We start from the raw sequence: 24,713 nt of genomic DNA, 5'->3' as shown, positions 1-24,713 counted from the left end.
AGAAGAATCGTTGTGGCTTGATGTTTGCCATCTGATTTGGTTTGGTTCGGTGTTGGAAGGATTAGCCGTCTACTAGTAGACGTTTCCAGGGGACGCCGTCAATAGTGATTACTTTATAGTTGATGTGGCACTACCGATCTCGTGGAGGCTCCTTCCTTGTCCCCCCAAAATTGCACTAATATTATATAATAATGGACATTATTAGGTTTTAGATTTAACTTTTGGTAGCATTATTCAATAAATTTGTTGCATAGTAGTAAATGACAAATGACAAACACTTTAAAGTTTAATTGAGATGAGTCTTTTCAAGAGGTATATTGTTTAAAAGTGTATTATACTTTAGTTCACGTTAAGAACGGAAAGTTTAGCTTATGTAGATCATTGTTGCAAAAAGTCTCAGAGACGTGTTACTACTAGACTGCCTATATATGAGTCATTCTAATCATTCAGTACAGTGTAAATCTAGTTAACTTAATTTCACTAATAAGCGGATACTTGTAGTTAAATATAGAACAATGCATTATAAATACTTGTTTCTTTAATAGACAGATATAGGTATGTAATTATTATAGGCCTGATAAAAATAGTTAAATTCTACTATTGTTTAACATTACATGTTTATTAACGCTTTAGAGAAGGTTTAACTAAAAGATAAAAAAACAATTGCAACTTTTATTTCATTTGCATGTAAAGAATAACAACAATTACTTACATAAAAAAATTCCTTGTATATTACATGAATTCCCCTTAAAAATGATGTTATATTATTTGAAATTTTTCGCAATATTAACAATTTTGACTTTTTACCGGACTATCACTTACATACTTTTCCGATTTGGCACTTTGTGTCCGCCGTTTGTTTTACAATTTACATGGTGCACAAGTATACTTGTACGCCAACTTTTTCGAAAAATGATAACATTTTGTCAGATTTGGCTCATTTTGGCATTATACTGCTCTTTAGTTTCCGTGATATGTTATCTATCACGCATTACGAAACATCCGTTTTCAATATTTTTGGATCAAATTGATAAAAATATTTTTAGGTTAGTAACTGTTAAACTGTATTTGGTATTGTGGGAAAGAGAGAATAATAAATCTGTCAATTAGGTATATTAGGTATTCCTTAGGTGGATATGATTTATTATATTGATATTTTATAAAATTAAAATTAAGTTTAAAATTAAGGAGGAGTAATTAACCGGATTAAAAAAGTATATTGTAAGTACGTATTTAAATCATCTAAGTGAAAAAAAGTATTGCTGAAATAAGAAGAGGGAGGTTTTGGAAAATTTTACAAGAATTAAACTTTAGGTGGAAAAAACATAATCAAAAGTCTCAATTAATCAAAAAAGATCTTTTCAATTTTCAAACAAAAAACAAAGAATTTGTATAAAGTAGATGAATACAGCATATCAATGACTTTTCCCCGTCTTCTGATTGAGCTATCAGTATCAGCTTAAACAGGTCTACAAAATATCAGTGTCTCGCAGTCACGCAAGATATGGTTGACTGTTTCAGATTTTTCACTACAGATTCTGCACCTTAAGTCTCCATGAAACACCCCCATTACATACAGGTGTCCCTTGACTGGCGCATTTTCAGTAAGGAAGTTTTTTATGACTCTAAACTGATTCCTGCTTGTTTTCCATCGTACTTTAGCCCTGTTAGCATACGTCCGTTAAATATATATTTTGTCGTATTTTTGACCGGGTATTTTTTTCCAATGAGAGTTATATTGCCTTTGAATCTAGGCCATTATTCCGGTCGCGGACGATGTATTCCTCGGTTACCTGAAATCCATACCAGTGTGCCACAGTTATGTTCCACTAGTCTATCGAGTTCCTTTTGCCACTTCCATTATATCCTAGAACCCAACGTAGAACTTATAAGAGTCCCCATGGCTGCTTGCCTATCTGTGCATATACCTATTGATCCGTTTCAGTTCGAAAACTCTCATGTTAATTTTTTTTGCATAGTACAAGATTGCTGCAAAAAACTCTGCCTGAAATACAGAAGTATATTGTCCTAGTCGAAAAGAAATGTTTAAATTTCTACCACTACTGAATATTCCAGCACCAAACCCTTCTGCAGTTTTATCATTTGTGTACCTGGTATAAGCCTGCAATATCTTCTTCTTCTTGTGGTTCCTATCCGTTACGGATGTCGGCTACTAGCATGGCAATTCTAACTTTATTGACCGCAGCTCAAAATAGTCCTGAAGTGGTCAAGTAAAACCATTTTCGTAAGTTCTGGAGCCAAGATATTCTTCTTCTTCCTGGTCCCCTCTTTCCGTAGACCTTTCCCTGTAATATAAGTTGCAGCAGGTTATATCTATGATCGTTTCGCATTATATGTCCAAGATATTCTAGCTTGCGCTGCGATGTAAGTCGAGTATTTCCTCTGCACCATCCTTCTCTAGGGCAAACGCTTATATCCCATTCTAGCCTCCCCACTATAATAACTCTAAGTATAGGAGGAAGATCTAGTAGGGCCTTCATAGCGTCCGTTGGTGTGTCCCTCATAACTCCTGTGCTTTCAAGGCAAGCTAGTCTTTGCACCTTGCTATAATTTGGGAATGACACTTTTTTGCTGTAGCTTTAGTCGTCATACCACTGATGCATATCTAAGATACTTTATTTTACTCCCCAGATTTAAACGTGTATCATTTAGGCTTAGAGGATCCAATCCTCTGTCTGATAATTTCAATATTTTGAACTTCTAGGGGCTTATGTTAAGCGCTATATTTAAACTCCATTCTATAAATACAGTAGGGCCTGTTGCAATTTATCTCTAACTATGCTGCGGGTCAGGACAATGGGCGCTTGGGCATATTATTCGGATCGACTACATTTAAGTCTGCTCCCTTCTATAGGCCCTCCATAGTCCTCACCACTCAGCAGTGAGCACAGTTTATTTACACGTTCCCTGTGCAAAGAATTTTTTATGGAACTACATAGGTTGAGTCTGACATTCGATAGGAGCCTATCGTTAGCCCTCTAAATTACGTTGCACGAATAGACATATAACAATTTTTAATCATTACCTAAAAACTATTCCACGCCATTTAAAATTTTCACATCGTTTTGTTCACAAAATTTCCAAAAATTGTAGGATTTAAATGGAATTAGTAGGCAGGAAACCATAAACTGGTATGCCTTATTATTATTGCCATTATTTACATTATTACTGCCATGATTACATCAATATCGTACTACAAATAAATTTTTATGGTAACTAAAAAAACATTTTGTTTTATTGGTCATTCTACCATTTCGACTCCTCTACAAATTACTACCCACTTTATGTACTGCCCATTATTAGTTGCTCGTTATGATATGGATCATTATCTATGTCGAAGACATTCGTTTTTGTTAAATTAAATTTAGGCATCTATTCTCCTTTAACCATGTTGTATAATATTATTTACCAAATTTGACCAATTTATATTATTGGTCAAATCATTACGTCAATCGATTGACTTTATATTGGATTTCAATTTTAAATAGGCATTTTTTATGAAGTTTTATTTTCACTTTTGACATTCACTATTCTTTAATCACAATAATCTAACTTTTTTGCAATATACCTCATATTACTTAACTTTACAGGTATTTGCATTTACATCTCTTTACTTACCTTTTTTAATGTTGCTTAGAGGTTTATTTTATTTTATTATTATGTATTACTGCAGGACAAAAATTACCAAGCAAATACTTCCTGTATTCTACTAAATATTCTTAACTTATTCTACCGATTATCGCGCAGCCTCCCTTACATAGTCGTTCTTCATTTCTGCCCATGATTTTAAAATATTTAGTTCTGTATGCCATGTTGTACCTGCTTAATTCTTTATGTCATAGTTCCATCTTAAGTTTGGACGTCGTTATGGTCTTGACGCCTCTTAGATACCATAGTGTAATTCTAGTGGAGTATCTATTGTGAGTTCTTCTCGCTAAATGTCCCCCCCCCACTGCGATTTTAAAGATTTAATTCTGTGAATTACATCAGTGACCTCGGTTTTCTGTCTGATCCATTGAGTGACTTTGGTCATAAGTGGTAGTATACACTGATTGAATGCTTTTTTTTATTCAGATGAAGTAGCATCCTAGATTTGAATATAACTGCATTTTTACCAAAAGATTTTCAAGCCAGTTTCATTCTTCTGTTGATTTCTGGGAGTAAGGAGTCAGATTTATGTATTAATTGTCCCAGGTATACATACTCGTCTGCTGTCTCAAATGCAGTGCTATTTTTTATTACATCTTGGACATCCACTAGCTTGTTGCACATGGTTTTCTTTTTGTCAAGTTCACTTTTAGGTCAACTTCATTGCTAGCTGCATTTAGATCACTTATAAGTTCTTGTAGTTCTTCTTCTTCCTCTTTATAAGCAATTCTGCTTGTTCATTGGCGGATTAATACCTCTATGAAAGGTTGTCACTCCATCTTTTGCGCAGTCGTTCGATACTTCTTCTGCCGATTGGTGACTTATCTCTTGTTATTTTGACGACACGGGTCTCCTCCGTTCTGGTTATGTGGTTATTCCATTCTTTTTTTCTACTTTGTATCTATTCATTTATACACTGTACGTTACATTTTCTTCTAATGTCTTCACTTCTCTTTCGATCTCTCAGCGTATTTCCTGTAATTCTTCTCAGTACACTCATTTCTGCCGTTTCCAGTAGCCTTTGCGTTGTGGCTGTGGGTCTTCTTTCTGAGGAGTATGCCATTATTGGTCTTACACTGGCTTTATAAATTCTTGACTTCATCTCAGTGTCAATGTGTCTGTTTCGCCATATAGTGTTATTAAGGCATCCTGCCAGTCTATTTGCTTTTTGTACGTGATCTCTCACTTCTTTGTCCAGGTGTCCATAGCTAGGCAGTGTAATTTCCAGGTATTTTATTTTCATTACTTGTTCAATACTGATGCCATTAATTTCTATTTTACATCTGGTTGGTTCTTACCTGACTACTATTGTTTTAGTTTTCTGAGATGAGATAGTCATATTAAATTATTTTGCTCTTATGTTAAATCAGTGTAACAGAGTATTTTGATTTCTTTGTTTCCCATTCCGTATCCTCTTTCTTTATTAACGGTTTTGATGATTTCATCCATGATCAAATTGAAGAGCATGGGGCTCAATGAATCCCCTTGTCTTATTATGCTGCATATTTCTATAGGTTCTGTAAATTGTCCATCTATTCGGACTTCCATTTTGTTGTTTTGGTAGATGTTATCGATAGTTTTTATAATATTTAGGGGAACTTCTCTACTATACAGAAGATGGATTACATGTTTGAGTCTTACTCTGTCAAACGCTTTCTTTAGGTCAATTGGACACAGAAATGCTGGTCTATTATACTCTAGTGATTTCTCAGTAATTTGCTTTATAACGAATATTGCATCTGTACACGATGTTCCACTACGAAAACCCTGTTGTTCATCTACTAAACTAATCCTCTGATTTATGAGCACTTGTAAAATTTTAGTTGTAAATTTTAGCGTAGTATTTAACAAGTTTATACCCCTGTAGTTTTCTGGCTGTTTTTTATCTCCTTTTTTGAATAGTAGAATTAGTTCGCTTGTTCTCCATTCTGCAGGTATTTTATTGTGTTTTATAAATTTATTAATTAATGTTGTTAATTGTTCTATCATGGCTGCTCCACAATATTTCAGTAACTCGTTTGGTATCCCGTCTTTACCTGCTGCTTTTCTGTTCTTCAGGTTTTCAAGTATTTTCCGAACTTCCTATACATTTATATTAAGTTCTTCAGTTGTGGCAATTTCTAGTGTTTCCGGTTCTAGTGTCATTTGTACTTCCTCTGCATATATCTTTTTTAGGCAGTCAATCCACTTATCCTTTTGTATGTGTTTTGGTTCTATTAGTTCCTTTACCTCCGTTCTTTGACCTTTTATGAAGCGCCATATTTCCTTATGCCGTAAAAATCATGTTCCATTTCTTTCAAAAAGCGTTCCCAGTGATCATTTTTTATTTTTCTTACAAGTGCATGTGTTTCGTTTCTAATTGTTTTGTAATTATGGTATGCCTCTTGTGTTTTGGTTGACATGTATTTCAGGTGAGCTTTTTTCTTATTTTTACATTTTTCCTTCATTTCTGTACAGAACCATGGAGTTCTTTGCCTTCGGAACGATTTATTTTTATTTATATTTCTTTCATCAAGAACTTCCTTGGTCGAGGATAAGATATTGGACTTAATTTGTGCGCAGCTTTTTTCGACTCCATCACTTTCTGTGATATATGTATTTCTGCTTTTTTCAGTTATTCTTTTTTGGAATAGGTATCTTCTGTTCTGTTCTGGTGGAGTCATCCTGTAACCTTCGACTTTTATCTTTGTGGTGTATTCTAGTGTTTTGTTATCACATATATGTGTTTTCATTCATATTTTGCACAATACCAATTTATGATTACCTCCTATTTCTGCTGATGTTAGTGCTCTTACATCCAAGATTTGAGAGGGATGTAACTCTCTATCCAACAGAATATAGTTTATCATAGATCTTTGTCCTCTACTGTTTTCAAAAGTGTATTTGTATTGTTCTTTGTGAAGGAAAAATGTATTATTAATATTACTAAGTTCTTGTAGTTCTACAGGATTATTAGCGATCAGAACGATGTCATCTGCAAATCTTTGGGGGCTGAGGTATTCTCCATCAATGTATAGGTCTTTATTCTGCAGTTTATTTCCCTAAATATTTTTTAGGATTGCGGTGAAGTGCTTTGGTACTCTGGTAGTGGAAAATTCTGGAGTGTGTTCATAAATTGTTACGTTAGTTTTGTTTTGTTTTATATATTTCCTAAAGTCTCTACGTATGGTTTGTCAATGCCTTGGTTGATCAAAACTTCTATTACTGCCTTAGGATATACAGAATCCAAAGCCTTCCTAAAATTTGTAAAGGTTGAAGCTAGCGGTATTTTATCTTCTTTAGCTCTACTCATTAGTTCTCGAAGCGTATTGATATGATCCACGGTACTGAATCCACTTCTAAAGCCAACTTGCCTCTCATGGCTGTGCAGCATCTAATACCACTTTTTAATCTATTGTTGATTACTGGAAGAGCTTGTAGTGAAGAATTTTGAGAATTTCACGTAATTTTATTGAACATACACTATAAACAACAAACTATAATAATAACTAAAATGTAATTTAAATGTATCTTCATCGAAGCGGGGGTGTCGTATCTCTCCGTTTATGTTGGCGTAAGCATCCCTCTGTCGATGGAGCGCGTTCGGTTCAATCGGGTTGGATCGGGAGCAGTCGCACAATTGGTAAGGTTTAAGCCACGATGTGCGCGAGCAGGTCCGTATTTAACATATACTCCCCCACCTTAAAAGCTCAAAGACTAGGTTTCAATATTAAATAAAAAAGTGTTTTTTAAAGAAAGTATCTAAGATATATAGTCTTATATCTAAGGCTTATAGTCGTAAAGAATTTATTGATCTTGGTTTGGCACAACACAAATTTTCACAACCAGACGTTTAATGTCACCAGTGTTTGTTTTTATCATAACTGACAGCACAATATTGTCACTTCCGGTATAAGTTTTCGAAATTCTATCTAACTGCCACTTTAAGGGAGAAAGTCCATTATCCTTAACCAGAACCATGCGTCCAGACTTGATCAGCTGTTGGAAATTCTCCTTCCACTGCACCCGCTACTGAAGGTGGGATACGTATTCTTTGGACCATCTGGTCCAAAAGTGCTGTAATAACTGTTGCACCCTTTGAAATCTTGAAATATCTATGTTGTGGTATACTCGTCAATGAAGATCCGATTAACAAGTGTGTCGGAGTAAGAAGATTAGGGTCATTTGGGTCATTAGAGGATAAAGTGGTCTGGAGTTGAGGCAAGCCTCTATGTGATATACAACCGTAGAGAATTCTTATATGTTAAGATTTCTTTACCTACTACACGTTTTATGTGGTGCTTAACTTGATTTAATATTTGACTCCCATAACCCACCGAAGTGGGGAGCTCGTGGAGTAATGAAGTGCCATTGAATACCGCCGATTGACAGGTCTGTCGTAATGGCATGAGAGATTTTGTCAAAAAATTGTCCGTTCGTTATTTGCTCCCACAAAAGTGTTGCCGTTATCTGAAAAGATTTCGGCCGTGAATCGGCGCAGTGCCGCCAATAAGCATTTTGTCGTGAGGTCACTGACAACTTCTAAATGTACAGCCTTACTGCCGAAGTAGATGAAGAGAGCAATGTAAGCCTTAGAAGTTTTGTAATTACGACCCTTTCTATCTTGTAAGAGAACGGAACCAGCATAATCGACTCCAGAAACCGTGAAAGGCCATGAGGATGTGAATCTCTACTCCGGAAGATTACGCATAAGACACTGTTCGGGTTTATTGTTGAATCTAAAACATCGGACACAATCACGAACAATTTTTCGAACCAAATTGCGCCCTGAGATTGGCCAGTAGGGAATTCTCTCGTAAGGAAGCAAGAAGTGCTTGAGGACCAATATGTAAAAGTTTCAAGTGCTCGTGACGAGCAATGAGTATCGTGAGATGATGTTTTGGAGGTAGCACTATCGGGTGTTTTTTGTTAAAATCAAATGATGAATGGTGTAAACGACCCCCAACACGTATTAGTTTTGTTGTAGTATCAAAGAATGGGTTAAGACAAAGAAGTTTACTTCTTCTGTCAATTTGATTGGAATTAGAAAGTGCATCATAATCATGTAAAAATAATTGACGTTGTACAAACGTAACTAGTGTTAAAAGAAACATACTTTAAATCTCAATACATAAGCAAAAACGCATGTTAGCTTATTTAAATAAGAATATTTGTTATAAAAGATAAATTCATTATCGATGTGATAAAAAACAAAAGTTTTATTACGTAGTTCAGGAGCTTAGAAGTTATACAAACTTCTTGATGTTTTGTATATTGAGCCCATTCTTCATGGGGCAAAGTGGGTCAAGAAGGGCCATAAAACCATAAATTGGAATTAATTAGTAATGGAGGACTTATACCTCGTGACAAGAGATCTGCTGGATTGTCATAAGTTTTAACGTACTTCCAAAGTTCGAGATAAGTCAGCTTCTGTATTTGTTCCCCGTATGGGGTACGGGCCTCTTAAGTAGGATATCCCCACAGTGGTCCTCCTGCTTGTCGTAAAAACCGACTAAACGGAGAGGCGGTCATTCACTTGTCCGGTCGCGGCTGCTAAATTTTGTAAAGCTGGCGCGACGGGACAAGCTTATGACTGCTAAGGGAGGTGAGCGTGGTTGGGGACCGTTGGCACGTCCTGCCCCCACCTACGGTGACCTGCCCAAGACGAGAGTGGCCAATTTCAGCTGCTATGCCATATACCATCATGGGAGAAGCGGCCGTGTCGGTAATCTAGTTGCACTCATTCGTGCCGGTCTTACCGGTATGCATGCGTGCGACTACCGCTGGGAGAAGTAAACCTCATGAAAAATCAGCAATCTTCAGGTGTTATGTGACCCGTGCCTATGGGATGAATGGCCTAGCGTCAGATGGTCTCGAACGGAGCCCTCGGGGAGAATGGCATCATCTTGTTGTATGGTTGCCTTAGCGTGTTAAGGGCGCCCTGCCTCGCTGGACGAATATTTTGGCCCTACTCGTGGGATTTATATGGGTATAAATAAAGTAAATGATGTTGGAGGAGTGAGAGGTGAGGGCTCGGGAGTGTTCGACGGTCTGAGAAGATCGGGCGAACGCCCCCTCGGCCCAAGCGCGTGTGCAGTGGGGGTGCTGCGGGTGAGACCTGCAAAACTTCCGTTGGCATGATAGGGGTCAGAGTGGGGAGGGTAAAAGAGAGATTAGTTCGAGTTCTGGGTCCAAAAGTTCTCCACAGCCGGTCCAGAGCATTCCCCTATCGATCTCAATAAGGTTGGGAGGGAGATGTCCCGGTTAAAAGTAGAGCTGGAAGAGGTGTTGAGGTTGACGAAAGTGTATATGATGAGAGTATTAGATGGTATATGTGTATTTGAAGGTGTATATGATGAGAGTATTAGATGGGAGGTATATGGGGCTCGACGTCTTACAGCTTCGATGGAAGGCCTTGAGCAGGTTATGAAAGCCAGGATGCATATGAGTAAAATTGGGACTGAGCGTACGGGTAGAATGCCTTACTGGTGGTGTGTCGAGATAAAGCAACTTAGAAGAGAATGACAAGGGCGGGAATACGTCGGAGCGCGGAAGAATTGAAACGTGTGGATACGTCTTACAGTGCGAAGAAGAAGGAGTTGAATAAGAGGATCTGAGCCGAGAAGAAGAGGCACTGGAGGGGACTGTGTGACAAACTGGACGAGGACATCTAGGGTGAAGGGTATAAGATTGCAATAAAGCATTTCGACGCCTGTGCCCCATATGAGATGCCATCGGACCAGAAGCTGGAGATAGTCACCGAACTGTTTCCACAAGGACGGTGGCATGGTGTGCGGACAAACGTCGAGGCTAAGCGTGAGATTCCCTTTACTTTGGATGAACTAGCTGTGGCGGTAAGCTCCCTTAAGTCTGACAGGGCTCTAGGTCTAGATGGTGTCCCGCCTGAGGCGGTTGTACGTCTGGGCCGTTTGGAGCTCACATGCCTGCTGGAGCAAATGAATGCTCTTCTTGTCGCGCAGTCTTTTTCGGATCCCTGCAAAATCTTGAGGCTCGTGCTTCTACCTAAATTCAAGGCAAAAGAATATCGTCTCATTTGCCTTCTTCCTTGTATCGGAAAGTTGTATGAGAAAATTCTACGTGCACGTATCGAGGAGGTGATTGTGATGTCTGGAGGCCTGTCTCCGAGACAATATGGTTTCTGCCAGGGTAAAAGTACAGTTGATGCGGTGTTCTCCGGGCCGCACGGGGAATTGGAGCTGATCATCGATGGTATCTGATTCTCTTTGACGTCCGAAATGCTTTTAATACATTGCAGTGGGGTCACGTAATGAGCTCTTTGGAAGCAAGGAACTGTCTTGGGTATCTGAGCAATGTGGTCGCTGATTATCTTTCCGAGAGGAAGATTGTGGTGGAAAATGATGTGATGTTGGATGTAACGGCTGGGATCCCGCAGGGCTCCGTCCTGGGTCCGACGTTGTGGAACTTGGCATATGACGGGGTCTTAAACTGCGAATATGGGGAGGGTGTGATCCCCTTCGCATTCGGGGATGACCTTGCTATGCTGGTGGCGGCACGGGACAGGGAGGAACTCCTGCTTCGGATTACGGGTGCGTGTGTCCTAGTTGAGGATTGGATGAGCGAGCATGATCTTTCTGTCGCGGAGAATAAGACGGAGGCTGTAGTACTTATAGGCTACAGAAAGAGAGTTAGGGTTGAATTTGAGTTCGCCGGAGCGAGAGTGACGCCCAAAAGTACGTCAAGTATCTATGAGTTACTCTCCACCAGCTGGGAGTTGGGGAAAACATTTAAGGGGGGTGATACACAGAGCTATTCAGAGAATGACTGCGCTGTGGGCTATCACCGGCTGTGCTCCTTTACGTGTGCTGGTATGTGAAAGGGCCAGGATTCACAGTCGTAGGGGTCGGAACATTGGAGATCGAGAAATGAATGAGATAAGACTGGCCGAGAGATTAGTTTCAATCCGTCAGTGGCAACAAGAGTGGGAGGCAACACGTGATGTGGCGGAGTGGACAAAGTCACTAATGTGTATGGTGAGTATAATGTACCTAATTTTAAATTGGACTATAGTGTGGATTTTCAGATTCTGAAGTTTAGTGTGCCTGATGTTTTCGAGGGGATTATGAGTTTAAAAACTACATATTCTTCAGGACCTGATGGTATACCTGCAGCACTTATTAAGAACTGTATTTTTTCCCTTTGTAAACCTTTACAACAAATTTTCAATTTATCATTATCATCATCTGTATTTCCACAATATTGGAAAAATAGTTTTCTTACACCCATCTATAAATCTGGCAATCGCGAGTGTGTTAACAACTATAGAGGTATAACTATTCAATCAGCAATCCTGAAACTTCTTGATAAATTGGTATCGATAAATCTCACCTGGGCTTGCAGAAACATAATTATTGATGAACAACATGGATTTTCTAACGGGAAGTCAACAGTAACAAACCTTGTCAATTACCAACAATACTTGTTGGGTGCATTTGAGAATAAAATTCAGGTCGACAGCGTTTACACTGATTTCTCAAAGGCCTTTGACCAGATTAATCATAATCTTTTGGTCCACAAACTTCATGCATCTGGCTTTGGTGACCTCATTGTTAATTGGATTAAAAGTTTTCTGATGGGACGTACACAGCAAGTACGGATTAACAATTATATTTCAAAAGAATTCCATTGTTATTCTGGTGTACCACAAGGGTCTCACTGTGGTCCTTTGTTTTTTAACTTGTTCATTAACGATATTGGTAAGGCTATCAAAAACTCACACTTCCTGCTATTTGCTGATGATCTTAAGCTATTTCGTTGTATACATAATAAATCGGATAAAGATCTCCTGCAAGATGATGTAAATAATATATTTTTATGGTCAAAACAAAATGGTTTAAGCTTAAATCCAACTAAATGTTCTTGTATTTCATTTGGTCGTATAAATAATCTAATAGCTAATAGATATGTTCTTAATGATGTACTCTTGGATTCAGTTACTGAGATAAGAGATTTGGGTGTATTATTGGATTGTGCATTGACATTTAGAAGCCATTTTCTTAAAATTAAGGAAACAGGATTTCGTAATCTTGGTTTTATTTATCGTAACAGTCATGATCTCTCACCTACTGTGTTTAAATTATTGTATTGCTCTCTGGTACGCTCAGGTCTTGAATACTGCTCTGTTGTTTGGTCCCCATTTCATCAAGTATACATTGATGGATTGGAGAGCGTTCGGAGGAAGTTTCTAAGATCTTTAGCTTTTAAAGCACATATTAATATAAAAAATACTGATAATTATTTCATATATTATTCTATAATAATGTCTCAATTTAACATTACTACATTGAAGAACCGCAGGTTGAGAGCTGATATGTTATTTTTGTTTAAAATTATAAACAACTTTATTAATTGTCCTTCGTTATTAGCCAATGTACACTTAAACACAATACATAGAACTCGACACACTGCACTCTTTTATATTCCTTTTCATAGGACTGATTATGCTCGTCATTTTCCCTTGTCGAGAATGCTGAACTCTTGCAATGACCTATTGGATCTTTTCTGTACAAACATTAACGCTTTCAAAAGGCAACTTAAGAATGTAATTATCAATTTAGATATGTGATATTTATATATATATATATATATATATATATATATATATATATATATATATATATATATATATATATATATATATATATATATATATATATATATATATTTTAACTTTTGTGATTTGATATACTGTTTTAATGTACAAATTTTAACTGTTTACTTGTTTCTTTGTTATTGTTTGATGTTTCTTATTGTTCTATATTGTTCTAAAATTCTATATTGTTTGATTGTGTACATGATCTTTACTTTTTACCATTTGTTGTATTTTATTGTAAATGGTTCTACCGTTGAAATAAATAAATAAATAAATAATCCCGAACCTTCGAAGCTGGGTGACTGTGGGCATAGGCAGCTGGATTATTATCTGACTCAAATGCTCACAGGCCATGGCTACTTCCGCAGCTACCTTTTCAAGTTTAGGAGGGCTCAGTCCGATCAGTGCCTTTACTGTGGTTTCTCGGATACTGTGACACACACAATGTTGGAGTGTGAACGTTGGGCGAATGAAAGAGAGAAGTTTGTAAGAGAGTGTAACTGCAGAATGTTTGATTGCGTGAGAGAAATGGTTGAGAAAATGATGAGGGATGAGTGGTGGTGGACACGGATCCACAAATTTATCAGGGAGCTGTTCTCTTCAAAAGAACTAGAGGGTAGGGAACTCACAACAGAATTCTAAAACAAGCTAGTAGCTCCTTGGTGGGGTTCGGACTGTCGCACGCCAAAACAAGAGTGAATGAGAGACAGACGACGCGAGAGAAATGGCAGCCTCGCTCAGGCAGGGGGTTGAATCTTTGTTGGACTAGGGCTAGAAATTATCCAACCAAGAGTGGTTTTTTGAATGATAGGTAACCCAGGACCAAGTTTAATTTGTCCCACGCTTAAAATATCCCAGAATGTGTCAGCACCAATAAGAAGGTCTACTGGACCAGGTTTTTCAAAATTGTGGTCAGGTAGAAGTAAATTTGTGGGAATATTGAGCTGAGAACGATTGACGTGTGTATAGGGTAGATTCCTTGTTATGTTGGGCAAAACTAGACAGGATATCTTTCTCGAAAAATTGTTAATATGTGATTTAAATGTTAGTGTAATCCGGAAATTAATGTTATGAGTTAATTGATTAACACCCGATATCGAAGTATTAATTATTTTCTTTGAAAGTTGTAAAATATTACAAAGTTTCTCAGTTACAAAATTAGATTGACTTTCGTTTTCCAATAGCCAAACTTGTTAAATACGTTGACAATAGCAGTTGAAAGTAAAATGGGCGGTCTAACAGGAGTGTAGATAGTTGAACTGATATAATGATTTGAAGAAAAGGTAGAGATGGAAGAAGATTCATTAGACTGTAGGCTAGTGTTTGGAACATTGGAAGATAATGAAGTTTGAGGCGAAGAGTTGTTTTCTGTGATGAGAGAATTTGAAGATTGTGAATTTTCAAGTGCAACATAGTGTGGTGGATCTTTCCACATTTTCTGCAACCAGCAGAACGACAATCCGTAGTAGGATGGCCTGTGTCAAGGGAATTAATGCATAAACGTAAACGTTTTGCATTGTTTAACCTATTAGTAGGATTTAGTTTTAAAAAGTCAGGACAATAATACATTTTGTGTTCTTTATTGCAAAAAATACATTCCAACCTGTTTTCTGTGCTAGAGACAAAAGATCTCGTGTCAGTCTTTTCGGTCCTGTTTATTGTCATTACAGTTGGCTAATGATTCTAAAATACGACATCGTTCTTTTAAAAATTTTAATAAGTCGTCTAAAATTTGTACGTTGCCTGTACAGTTTTGTGATTCCCAAGAGCGTCTTGTTGAGTTATCAAATTTTGTTGTTAATAAGAATAAGTAAATAATCAAATCATCCTAGTGTTGTGCAGGGCATTGCAAAACTTCTAATGCGCGTAAATGTATTTTGATTGTATATTGATTTGATTCTTTTGTAATTACCGGTAAATTAAATATTGCTTTAATATGATTATTTATAAGTAATTGTTTGTTTTCAAATCTTTCAATTAGTGAAGCCTAAGCAATATCGTAATTAGCATCACAGACTTGCAAAGATTTAATAGCGCCGGAGGCTATTCCTGCTAAAGAAAGACGTAAGTAATGAAACTTTTGTACATTTGAAAGTGAAGTGTTATCATTAATAATCGAATTAAAACTGTCGCAGAAGAAGAGCCATTGACCAAACGTTCCATCAAATGTAGGTGAATTTAATAGAGGTAATTCAATGTTGGTTGTATTTGTAGGACCAGCTGCTATTGAACCACTGACACTGCTTGAATCAGACGATTCAGTAGGTTATCTAGATGAGATAAGTTTTTTAGTGTCAAATATTATTTTAAAATTGTCTTCAAAAGACTGCCTTTCACTGGCATGTATTGTATCATAGTTTTTCTCACAGTCAGGGTCATCAGTTTCAATAAGCAGTTGAGCCTCATTAAAAACCTCTAAAAGCTACTCGACTTTCGGATGACCGAAATTGGATAACCGATTTTCTAAGTCTACGAGGTCGATAGTTTGATTATGTTCTATTTTCTTAGTTTTGTTCAGATCAGACATGTTTTAATAGTATGATTAAATGTGTAAAGATATAAAATAATAAAATAAATATGTAAAGGGATGAAGTGTAATGTATGCAATGTACTTATATTATAAAGGTTTAAATAATGAAAATGTGTTTGTTGTTTAAGAAATAAATATCTAGGTAAGCTTCAATGGTTATAAATTGATGATAAACTATGATTGTAAAAATAAATAAAAAATATGTTTCATTCAAGTAGAGACAAGAACGATAAATGTTTTAGTTATTCAAAATATTATGTATGTATTAACGATTTTATCAGTTAAAATTTGGTATAATAAAATCAGTTTAGCACCTTCACAATGAATACGAGAGTGAGTAAGATATTTAATGTAAATTATATCACTATTCGAAATAATAAAATGTATAAATTTGATTTGAAAACCATGTAAAATAAATTCATGTTTTGAAAATGGTAAAAGGAACGGACTGACCTTTTTTATCCAGTTTTAGTGTACTCAACCAGTTTTTATGTAAAATGCACCCTCGCGGGGTTGTTAGGCAAATCTGGCGTCGTATGGTTAGGAATAAAGATGTTTTCTTTGTAGCTTTGCTGGTAAAGTTTGTTTAGCAGTAAAAGGTTGACTTCAATTAATACCGACTATTAACATTCTGGGTTAACCGATAATAGTATAAAAGGCCTGGTTTCAGGTAAAATTTAAATATGTTTCCTGGTAAAATTTGTCAATCTTCATTTCTTAATGTTGATTTAATTGCGTACAATCTAAACTCATTATAATTTCATTAATACAGATAAGGCTTATATTGACGAAACTGTATTGATAAGAGGGTTTTTCGAATTCGATGGTAGTGCGACGGGTTTGCTACTCACCTTTTAAGTGGTTTTCAGGTATTTATATAATAAATTTATGAAACTGAACACCAACCAGTATTTAAATACGAGTTCTTGATAAAATTTGTTTGTCTTTATGTATCACGGGAAGTGTTAAGTAATATTACTCATTTTATTCATTACGTTTTCTCATTATGTGGCATCCGTGGGATAATAATAATCGGGCTTCTTCTAGTGTTCCGGTAAAAAAGAAACATTTATTTGTTGATGCAAATCAAATTGTATAAACTATATACAGTACCTTACCTAAAAGAGGACTTGACACAACTTCCGCTACGAGTGAAATATACGATTTAACGAAAATACCTCTGACCACAGTAAAACAAATTACATCAAATCCCATAGAAACAAGAAAAAAAAACGTAAAGATTCCAGTTTCACCAAATGCATGGACGAAGCCGATAAGTACTTGATACGTCGAAAAGTCTATACCATGTACGAAGAGCAACGCATACCTACATTAAGAGCTCTGAAACAACGGCTCAATGTTAAGGAAACTCAAATAAACTGTAGCCTCACCAGCTTATGGAAAATTTTGAAAAGTATGGGCTTTCGATATCGTATAAATGACAAAAGACAAGTAATTATGGAATCTCGTGGATTACAAAAATGGCATTATGAGTATATAACTTCGATAAGAAAATTCCGTTCTGAAAATTGTCTGATAATTTACCTCGACGAGACATGGTTTGACACACATTCAACGCGACCTAAAGGATTTGCCGATTCCTCCGGTAAATGTAAGACAAAAGCTCCGTCAAATAAAGGGAAAAAAAATAACGATTTTACATGCTGGATCAGAAAATGGTTGCGTTCCAAATGCCCTGTGGCTTTCTGCAAAGAATATTAAAGCTATCACAGTCGCCAACTAAGTAACGCTCGAAACTCGAATAATACTAAATTGGAAATTCAAAATTACATGGAGACGAATGATATGTATTTTGAAGAATGTTACACCAAACAAGAGCTTTTAGAAGTGTTACGATAGATAATGACGTGTCATATGACTCAAAACTGTAAACATATTACTAATATCTTTTCTATTCTAGTTATTTCGGCGCTCAGTTGAAAGACCTGTCTACCTGAATTCTGATGAGTCACCCGCGACTTGAAATTTCCAGAAGCAGGCCGAATAAAACCAGTCTGAGCGACCTTCTGGGCTCTCCGATGGGAAATCGCGGCAATTCTCGAATAATGGAATTTTATATTTAAAGAGGAATTTTGTTGTTAACAGGACAGTTAGTTTTTGAACATCGCGTAGCGTTTTAAAATGTAACGCACGTATTATAATAAATGTACATAAATTATATAATTATTGGTGTAAAATAAATTAGTAATAAGACTTTAATAAATTTGCAAGTGTTATAAATGAACCTTTAATAATAAATAAAAACAATAAATTAGATTAGTAATAACATGACAGAAGTTTTAAAGGCATTTTCTATAAAAGAAGTATATGTTTCTGATACATTGGCAGAGGAAATGGGACATACAGTCCTGCGGCTTCCACCCTATTAATGTTTAATCCCATAGAACATATGCGGCACGAATTGAAGTCTAACGTGAGGTCACAAAATATTTCTCCAAAATTAAGTATAACTGTTGTAGAGTTAATAAGAAAATATGTCAATGATATTCTTTCATGTAGTTGGAGAAATTCAGTCCGACACGTAATAAGTAAAGAAAATTCATATGTTCATATAGATCATAATATAATTGAATCGATCATAATTAATTTAAATGAGGATAGCGATAGCGAAACAGAACTATGTGTAGAGTGATACTGTCATCAAATCTACAAATGTTACGATTAAAAAAAAACGGTTCTTTTCAGAACCGCAAATTATTATTAATGTTTGGTTTTCTATAATCTTAACAATTAAAATAAATTTAATCTATTTTAAAACTCATTTGAAAACATTAATTTCGGGTATATACGGCAAAGCAATTTATTTTACATCCGTTTTTTTATTTTTGTCGTCGTAATTATTGTACATTTTGTGGATCCTTTGCTTTATTATAGGAGTACCGTCTAGCCAGCGTTAATTGTCAAAAGACCAACTTTGTCTGGCTCGTTTTATTATCGCTCCGGATCGGTCTCAACAATGGGCCAAGTCAGATAAATTTAATAATATTTACGACGCACTAATTAAAGTCAACCATTTTCTGCTAAACAAACTTTAGCTGGTAATAATTATTCATCCGTATTTGAAGGACCATGGAAGAGCTTGTAGTGAAGGATTTTGAGAATTTCACATAATTTTATTGAACAAACACTATAAACAACAAACTATAATAATAACTTACATGTAATTTAAATGTATCTTCATAGAAGCGGGAGTGTCGTATCTCTCGTTCATCTTGGCGTAAGCATCCTTCTGTCGATGAAGCGCGTTCGGTTCAATCGGGTTGGATCGGAACGCAGTCGCACAATTGGTAGGGTTTAAACTATGATGTGCGCGAGCAGGTCCATATTTAACAATTACCTTTGTGAATATCTTGTCTTTTATATTATTAACTTGTATTGAATTGGTATTGGGTCTGTAGTTTTTGATATCCTTTTTGCTACCCTTCTTAAAAATTAAAAATTATGTTTGCTGTAATCCACTGGTCTGGTATGCATCTTGATCTTAGATAGTTCGTAAATATACCTACTCAGATTTTCCAGACTTTTTTGCCAGTTTATTTAAGTAGTTTCACCTTTATGCTATCTATTTCAGTTGTCTTAACACTTTTCATTTTTATAATTGTCTTCTGCTTCTGGCTTCTGCTTCTTCCGGAAGGACTTCTGGTACATCTTCTTGGTTACTAGTTAATTCTTCATGTGTTTTACGGACTTTATATAGGAATTTAGTTGTATTATTTCATTTCCGTCTGTAATTCTGATGTTTCCGTACTATATATATATATATATATATATATATATATATATATATATATATATATATATAACCATTGGATATATTTTAAATTTAATCAACGGTCGTATTTTTTGCTATATATATATATATATACTTATATATATATATATATATATATATATATATATATATATATATATATATATATATATATATATATACGTATATAAATAAGGATCACTCGAAGAGGGGTGGGTTTTTCGGTCAAAAGGTGAAGAAAAAAGGCAAAGAAGTTGGCTACTTCATCCATTTATTTGAAGACGTTTAGCTCTCTAATCAGAAAGCATCATCAACCAAACATCCATTGAAAAGTCAATTTAAATGTGTTACCTTAAAAAGACATGTAGCAGTCAATGGTGTAAAATGTAAAGAAGTTTAAGATACTAGACATTAAATAATTAGGTTGTATAAACAATCAATTGAAACTAGATATAGAGACCGACCGATTAATCGGCTTCGGCATCGGCTTCGGCCACCTTCGGCCAATATTTAAACCTCCGGCCAAAATTCGGCTTCGGCCAAAACAAAGCCGAAGGTTTCGCCGAAGGTGGAGTAATAAAATGCTCTGTCAGTATACTATACTACTATACTATAGAAATGAAATAATCTCTGAACAATATGGTTCGGCGAGTCTTTGATAATTTAAATATGCAATATTTACACCCTATTTTATACCCTTAACTAAAACGTTTTACAAACTTTCAGGTCAGGTAGTAGGTAGGATATAAATTTTAACAATAGGCCAAGATGTCTCAAAGATCATCATTTGAATATTTCTCACGTAGTAAAATTCTGATAATAGTAATTTTATTGTATTTGTTGAAACTCACGATTACTGGTGTTTTGACTAGATACCTAAATGGCAAAACATCGACATGTTATTTATTTTTATTATCGCTTCTATTATCAAATAATGTATAAATGTTTGACTTTTTTATCTCATAATTTGATATTTTTGTTTACCACTTATCAGGTAATAAAAATATAATGCACATTATTTAAATTTTTAACATATAATAGGTGGTCAATTTCGGCTTCGGCTTCGACCATGTAGTTATAGTACATGTAATTTAAAAAAGTATGTACATAAGTTTTTTACATACTTTTTTAAATTACATGTACTATAACCACATGGTCTTTTGCTGTGCTATGTTTGAATCAACTGTATTTAGTTTCAATTAATTGCTTATACAACCTAATTATTTAATGTCTAGTATCTTAAACTTCTTTACATTTTACACCATTGACTGCTACATGTCTTTTTAAGGTTACACATTTATATCAACTTTTCAATGGATGTTAGGTTTTTCATATTGTGCTTTTTAGATGAACTGATGATGCTTTCTCTTTAGAAAGCGAAACGTCTTCAAATAAATAGATGAAGTAGCCAAATTCTTTGTCTTTTTTCTCCACCTTTTGACCGAAAAACCCACCACTCTTCGAGTGATCCTTATTTATATTGGATTAACGGTCGTACTAATTTTTTCGATATATACCTAATATTTACATATATATATATATATATATATATATATATATATATATATATATATATATATATATATATATATATGTAAAAGGTGATGTAGCTTTTTTATTCAATTTTATCTATTGTTTACTATAAACCAAAATTAAATTCTATTATTTATTTTCAGAAAAAATGCTCAATTTTTGAATGTATCCACATTAGTTTCAAATTTTGTCTTAGACAGTGAGGCAGACAGCTTTTGTATTGACGAAAACTTATTAATGGGAATTGTGGCAGAAAGTGTTAATGGCACTAGCTACCAAGACGAATTGCAAGCCCTAATAAGTTCTTTAAGGGAAAAAGGAAAGAAGTTTTTATTGTCGGTTCCTCCACAGGTATGTATTTCCTGACAATGGAATTTATTTGGTGTATTTTTAAATTTTTAACATTGTTATTTAATGATTAATAATGTAAGTATTTAATGGTTTTGTGAGAGTTGACTTTCAGGCAATAATTTAATGTAATTTAACTGCCAAATCCGTGCTTGCTAAAAGCTACAAGAAATTTTAGGAATATCTTTATTCCGACAATACATCAGCAGTTTGTCCATGCAAATTGCCAGCAATATCACTCTTTACGTAGAGTAAAAACATTAAAATAAATATTTATAAAGAGAGTAATATGTCTTTTCAATTCGAGTTTCATAATTTTCAGGAGGACTTTGTGAGACTCGACTTGAATAGAAATGAATCGAACGAATACCGAATATATATATATATATATATATATATATATATATATATATATATATATATATATATATATATATATATAGGTTTATGAAATACGGAATACGGGATGTTTTGAAATCTTTGGCTCTAAATGATCCATAAACATTCGATGATCCGTATTCAAACAGTTTTTATATTGGTGGAGATACGTAGACGATGTACTTGTATGTTTTACAGGAACTAACAGACAATTTGACCTATTTTTATCGTATATCAATTCACTCCATAGTCATATTGAATTTACAATAGAAACAGAACAAAATCCTTTAAAAATCATCTGACTTAAAATAAACATGAGTTCTCCGTATTTCATAAACTTACCCAAACTGACACGACTATACACAATTTGTCATTCCATCCTACACAACATAAACTGGCAGCCTATCATAGCATGTTACATAGATTAATGGAAATTCCGATGTCAAAATATCACTTTGAGACAGAATTAAATATCATTAAGCAAATAGCAGTAAACAATAGGTACAACGAACAAACAATTAATAAAAGTTTAAATCAAAGACTACACAAGAAAGCCCCGAAATTAGTATTTGCACCACCAGAAAAAAACACGGTACCTTCTGCTAGATTACATATACAGACAAAATAACAACATAAATAGCCAAACACATAAAAAAGAAAGAAATAACACCAGCTTTTAGAACAAACAACAACTTAGGCAAATATATTAAAAACAACAAGAACTAAAATAAAAAGCACTTATACAATGGTGTATACAAACTTAAATGTGGCGACTGCCTAAAAACTTACATCGGTCAAACCGGTAGAAACTTTAACAAACGTGTAGCAGAACATAAAAGGAGTTTCAATAATAGGAAAACAGATTCTATATACGCACTTCACCTTCTAGATCATAATCATTCTTTTAATGACGAATTTCAAATTATTCACATCCAAAATAAAGGCCTTAAGCTATCTTTATTAGAATCTATGGAAATTAACAAATTAAAAATCACAGACCTAATTCTGAATGACCAACTTGAGACAAACAATTTTTCCCTCCTCAACCTATTTCGTTAAAGACTATAAATTGTAAACACATCCAAAAATAGATCACTTGAGAAAGGCACTCTGCTGAAATAGATGTAGTGATAAAATATTATATTAAATTTTGTGAAATTTTTGAAAACAAAGTTTTCAATGTTTTATTGTTATATGCAATGAATTTCCATCAAGTAACGGTCGAATCCATCACTTATTATCAACTTACTTTTTGTGGTATTTACCCTCTCATCTCCATATAGTTGACGTTTACATGGTTTGCATTGTAACATATTTCCATAACAGTTTATGCTCTTTATTTGATTTTGTTAGAAACAAAAATTATTGTTTATTGTTTACAATAGAGTAGTAGTCTGGATATTGTATATACCTCGAATGTTTTCTCTGTATATTTATAGATCTTCATGTTTTAATTCTCTGTTGATTGGAAACTGATTTGAATAAATTCCTGCTACCATGACTATGCTAGTTGTGTTGATTAATGTTCTAACTAGTCATATCAGTTTTTCTACAATTTCTAGATATCTCATGGTATCTAAGAATATGTTCCGTGCTATGGAGCAACATGCTTTTTTAAAATCAATAAGTAGCACGACCTAAATTGTGTTTACAATTAATATTTTATCTTAAGTTTAATATAAAAATTTAATAAGTTGTTGTACTTTCCGGTGTGAATCCAGACAGGTAACCACCTTCTTATTACCTGTGCTTCACATATTTTTAACCTTTTTCTAATATATTTGCTAATGCTTTGAATACTATTTGTAGTTAAGTTTTTTCAGCTTAAGCTATGACCTTTTTTTTTAATTGGTTAAATTAGTGCATCATTCCTTTTATCTTCTTTTTTCATTTTGCCATACTGTTAAAGTAATTCAAACTATTCTTTCCTTCGGGTGTTGTATCTGTTATTGATCATTTTCGTTTATTCGGTTCTGTGTTTTTCTGAATGTTATTTTCTCTTCGCCATTTAATACGTCTTCTAAATAGTCTAGCCATCCTGTTAATTTATCTGTTATGTTTCAAAAATTCCCATTCTTTATATAAAAAAATTGTTTGATGGTTTCTTTGTTTTTTTTATTCTTTGTTTCTATAATTTTCTTTTATTATTTTTAGCTATTTGTGTGTCTCTGAATATTCGTTTGGCATCTGTCTTTTTACGATCATAGTCTACTTTATTTTTGTCTGTGTTATTTCTGATTTATATTGGCCTCACTTTCATTTTTCATTAAACCAGCCTTCCTTCTTTTTAATTTCTGTTCTTCTAATGCTTAGATCGGTCGCTTCTATTTATTATTAATATCGTCCAATTCAATAATACTATTATCACTGAAAACGTAACATTTATAATTTTTTTTATTATTAGGTTATTCACACACTATAATCCTATAACTCCAATATTCCTTTCCGGTTCTACATCTATTGAATCATATTTTATATGAATTATTACACTATAAGAACCCAGTAATCTTTTAACTAAAATTGTTTATAGAGGATACATATTATAAGATAACAATGTGAAAAACAGGCGATTAAAAACAATGGTGCAATTTGTTTCACAATCGCTCTATGTTCTCGTACTGTGAGTTGTATTTTTCAAATATAGATTATGGAGAAATATTGTAATATTTTTATTAATCTAATTTATTGTCTTTATTTATAATCAAAGGTTCTACATTTATAACACTTACAAGTTTATTAGAATCTTTATATATTTATTACAGTTTTACACTTTTCACTAATAACTAGAACCCAACTACTTTAATTTATATCATTTATTCACAATATTTATTTCGGACTAAAAAGTTGACTTCATATTCAAAACTAACTCTCCT

At 34.4% G+C, this 24,713-nt stretch overlaps 1 protein-coding gene across 1 annotated transcript in view; it reads left to right on the top strand.

The window, feature by feature from the left end:
• Window positions 1-24,713, top strand: part of LOC140436863 (uncharacterized) — a 50,447-nt gene that overhangs the window by 5,777 nt on the left and 19,957 nt on the right. Inside the window, exon 2 of the mRNA XM_072526010.1 lies at window positions 21,258-21,465. Within this exon, the coding sequence (XP_072382111.1) occupies window positions 21,258-21,465 (208 nt within the window). The remainder of the gene's footprint in view (window positions 1-21,257; window positions 21,466-24,713) is intronic.

This window comes from Diabrotica undecimpunctata, chromosome 3 (assembly GCF_040954645.1).
Source record: "Diabrotica undecimpunctata isolate CICGRU chromosome 3, icDiaUnde3, whole genome shotgun sequence".
Classification (NCBI taxonomy): Eukaryota; Metazoa; Arthropoda; class Insecta; order Coleoptera; family Chrysomelidae; genus Diabrotica; species Diabrotica undecimpunctata.
The sequence above is the reverse complement of the archived record's forward strand: the minus strand, read 5'-3'. Positions and strand labels throughout refer to the sequence as shown.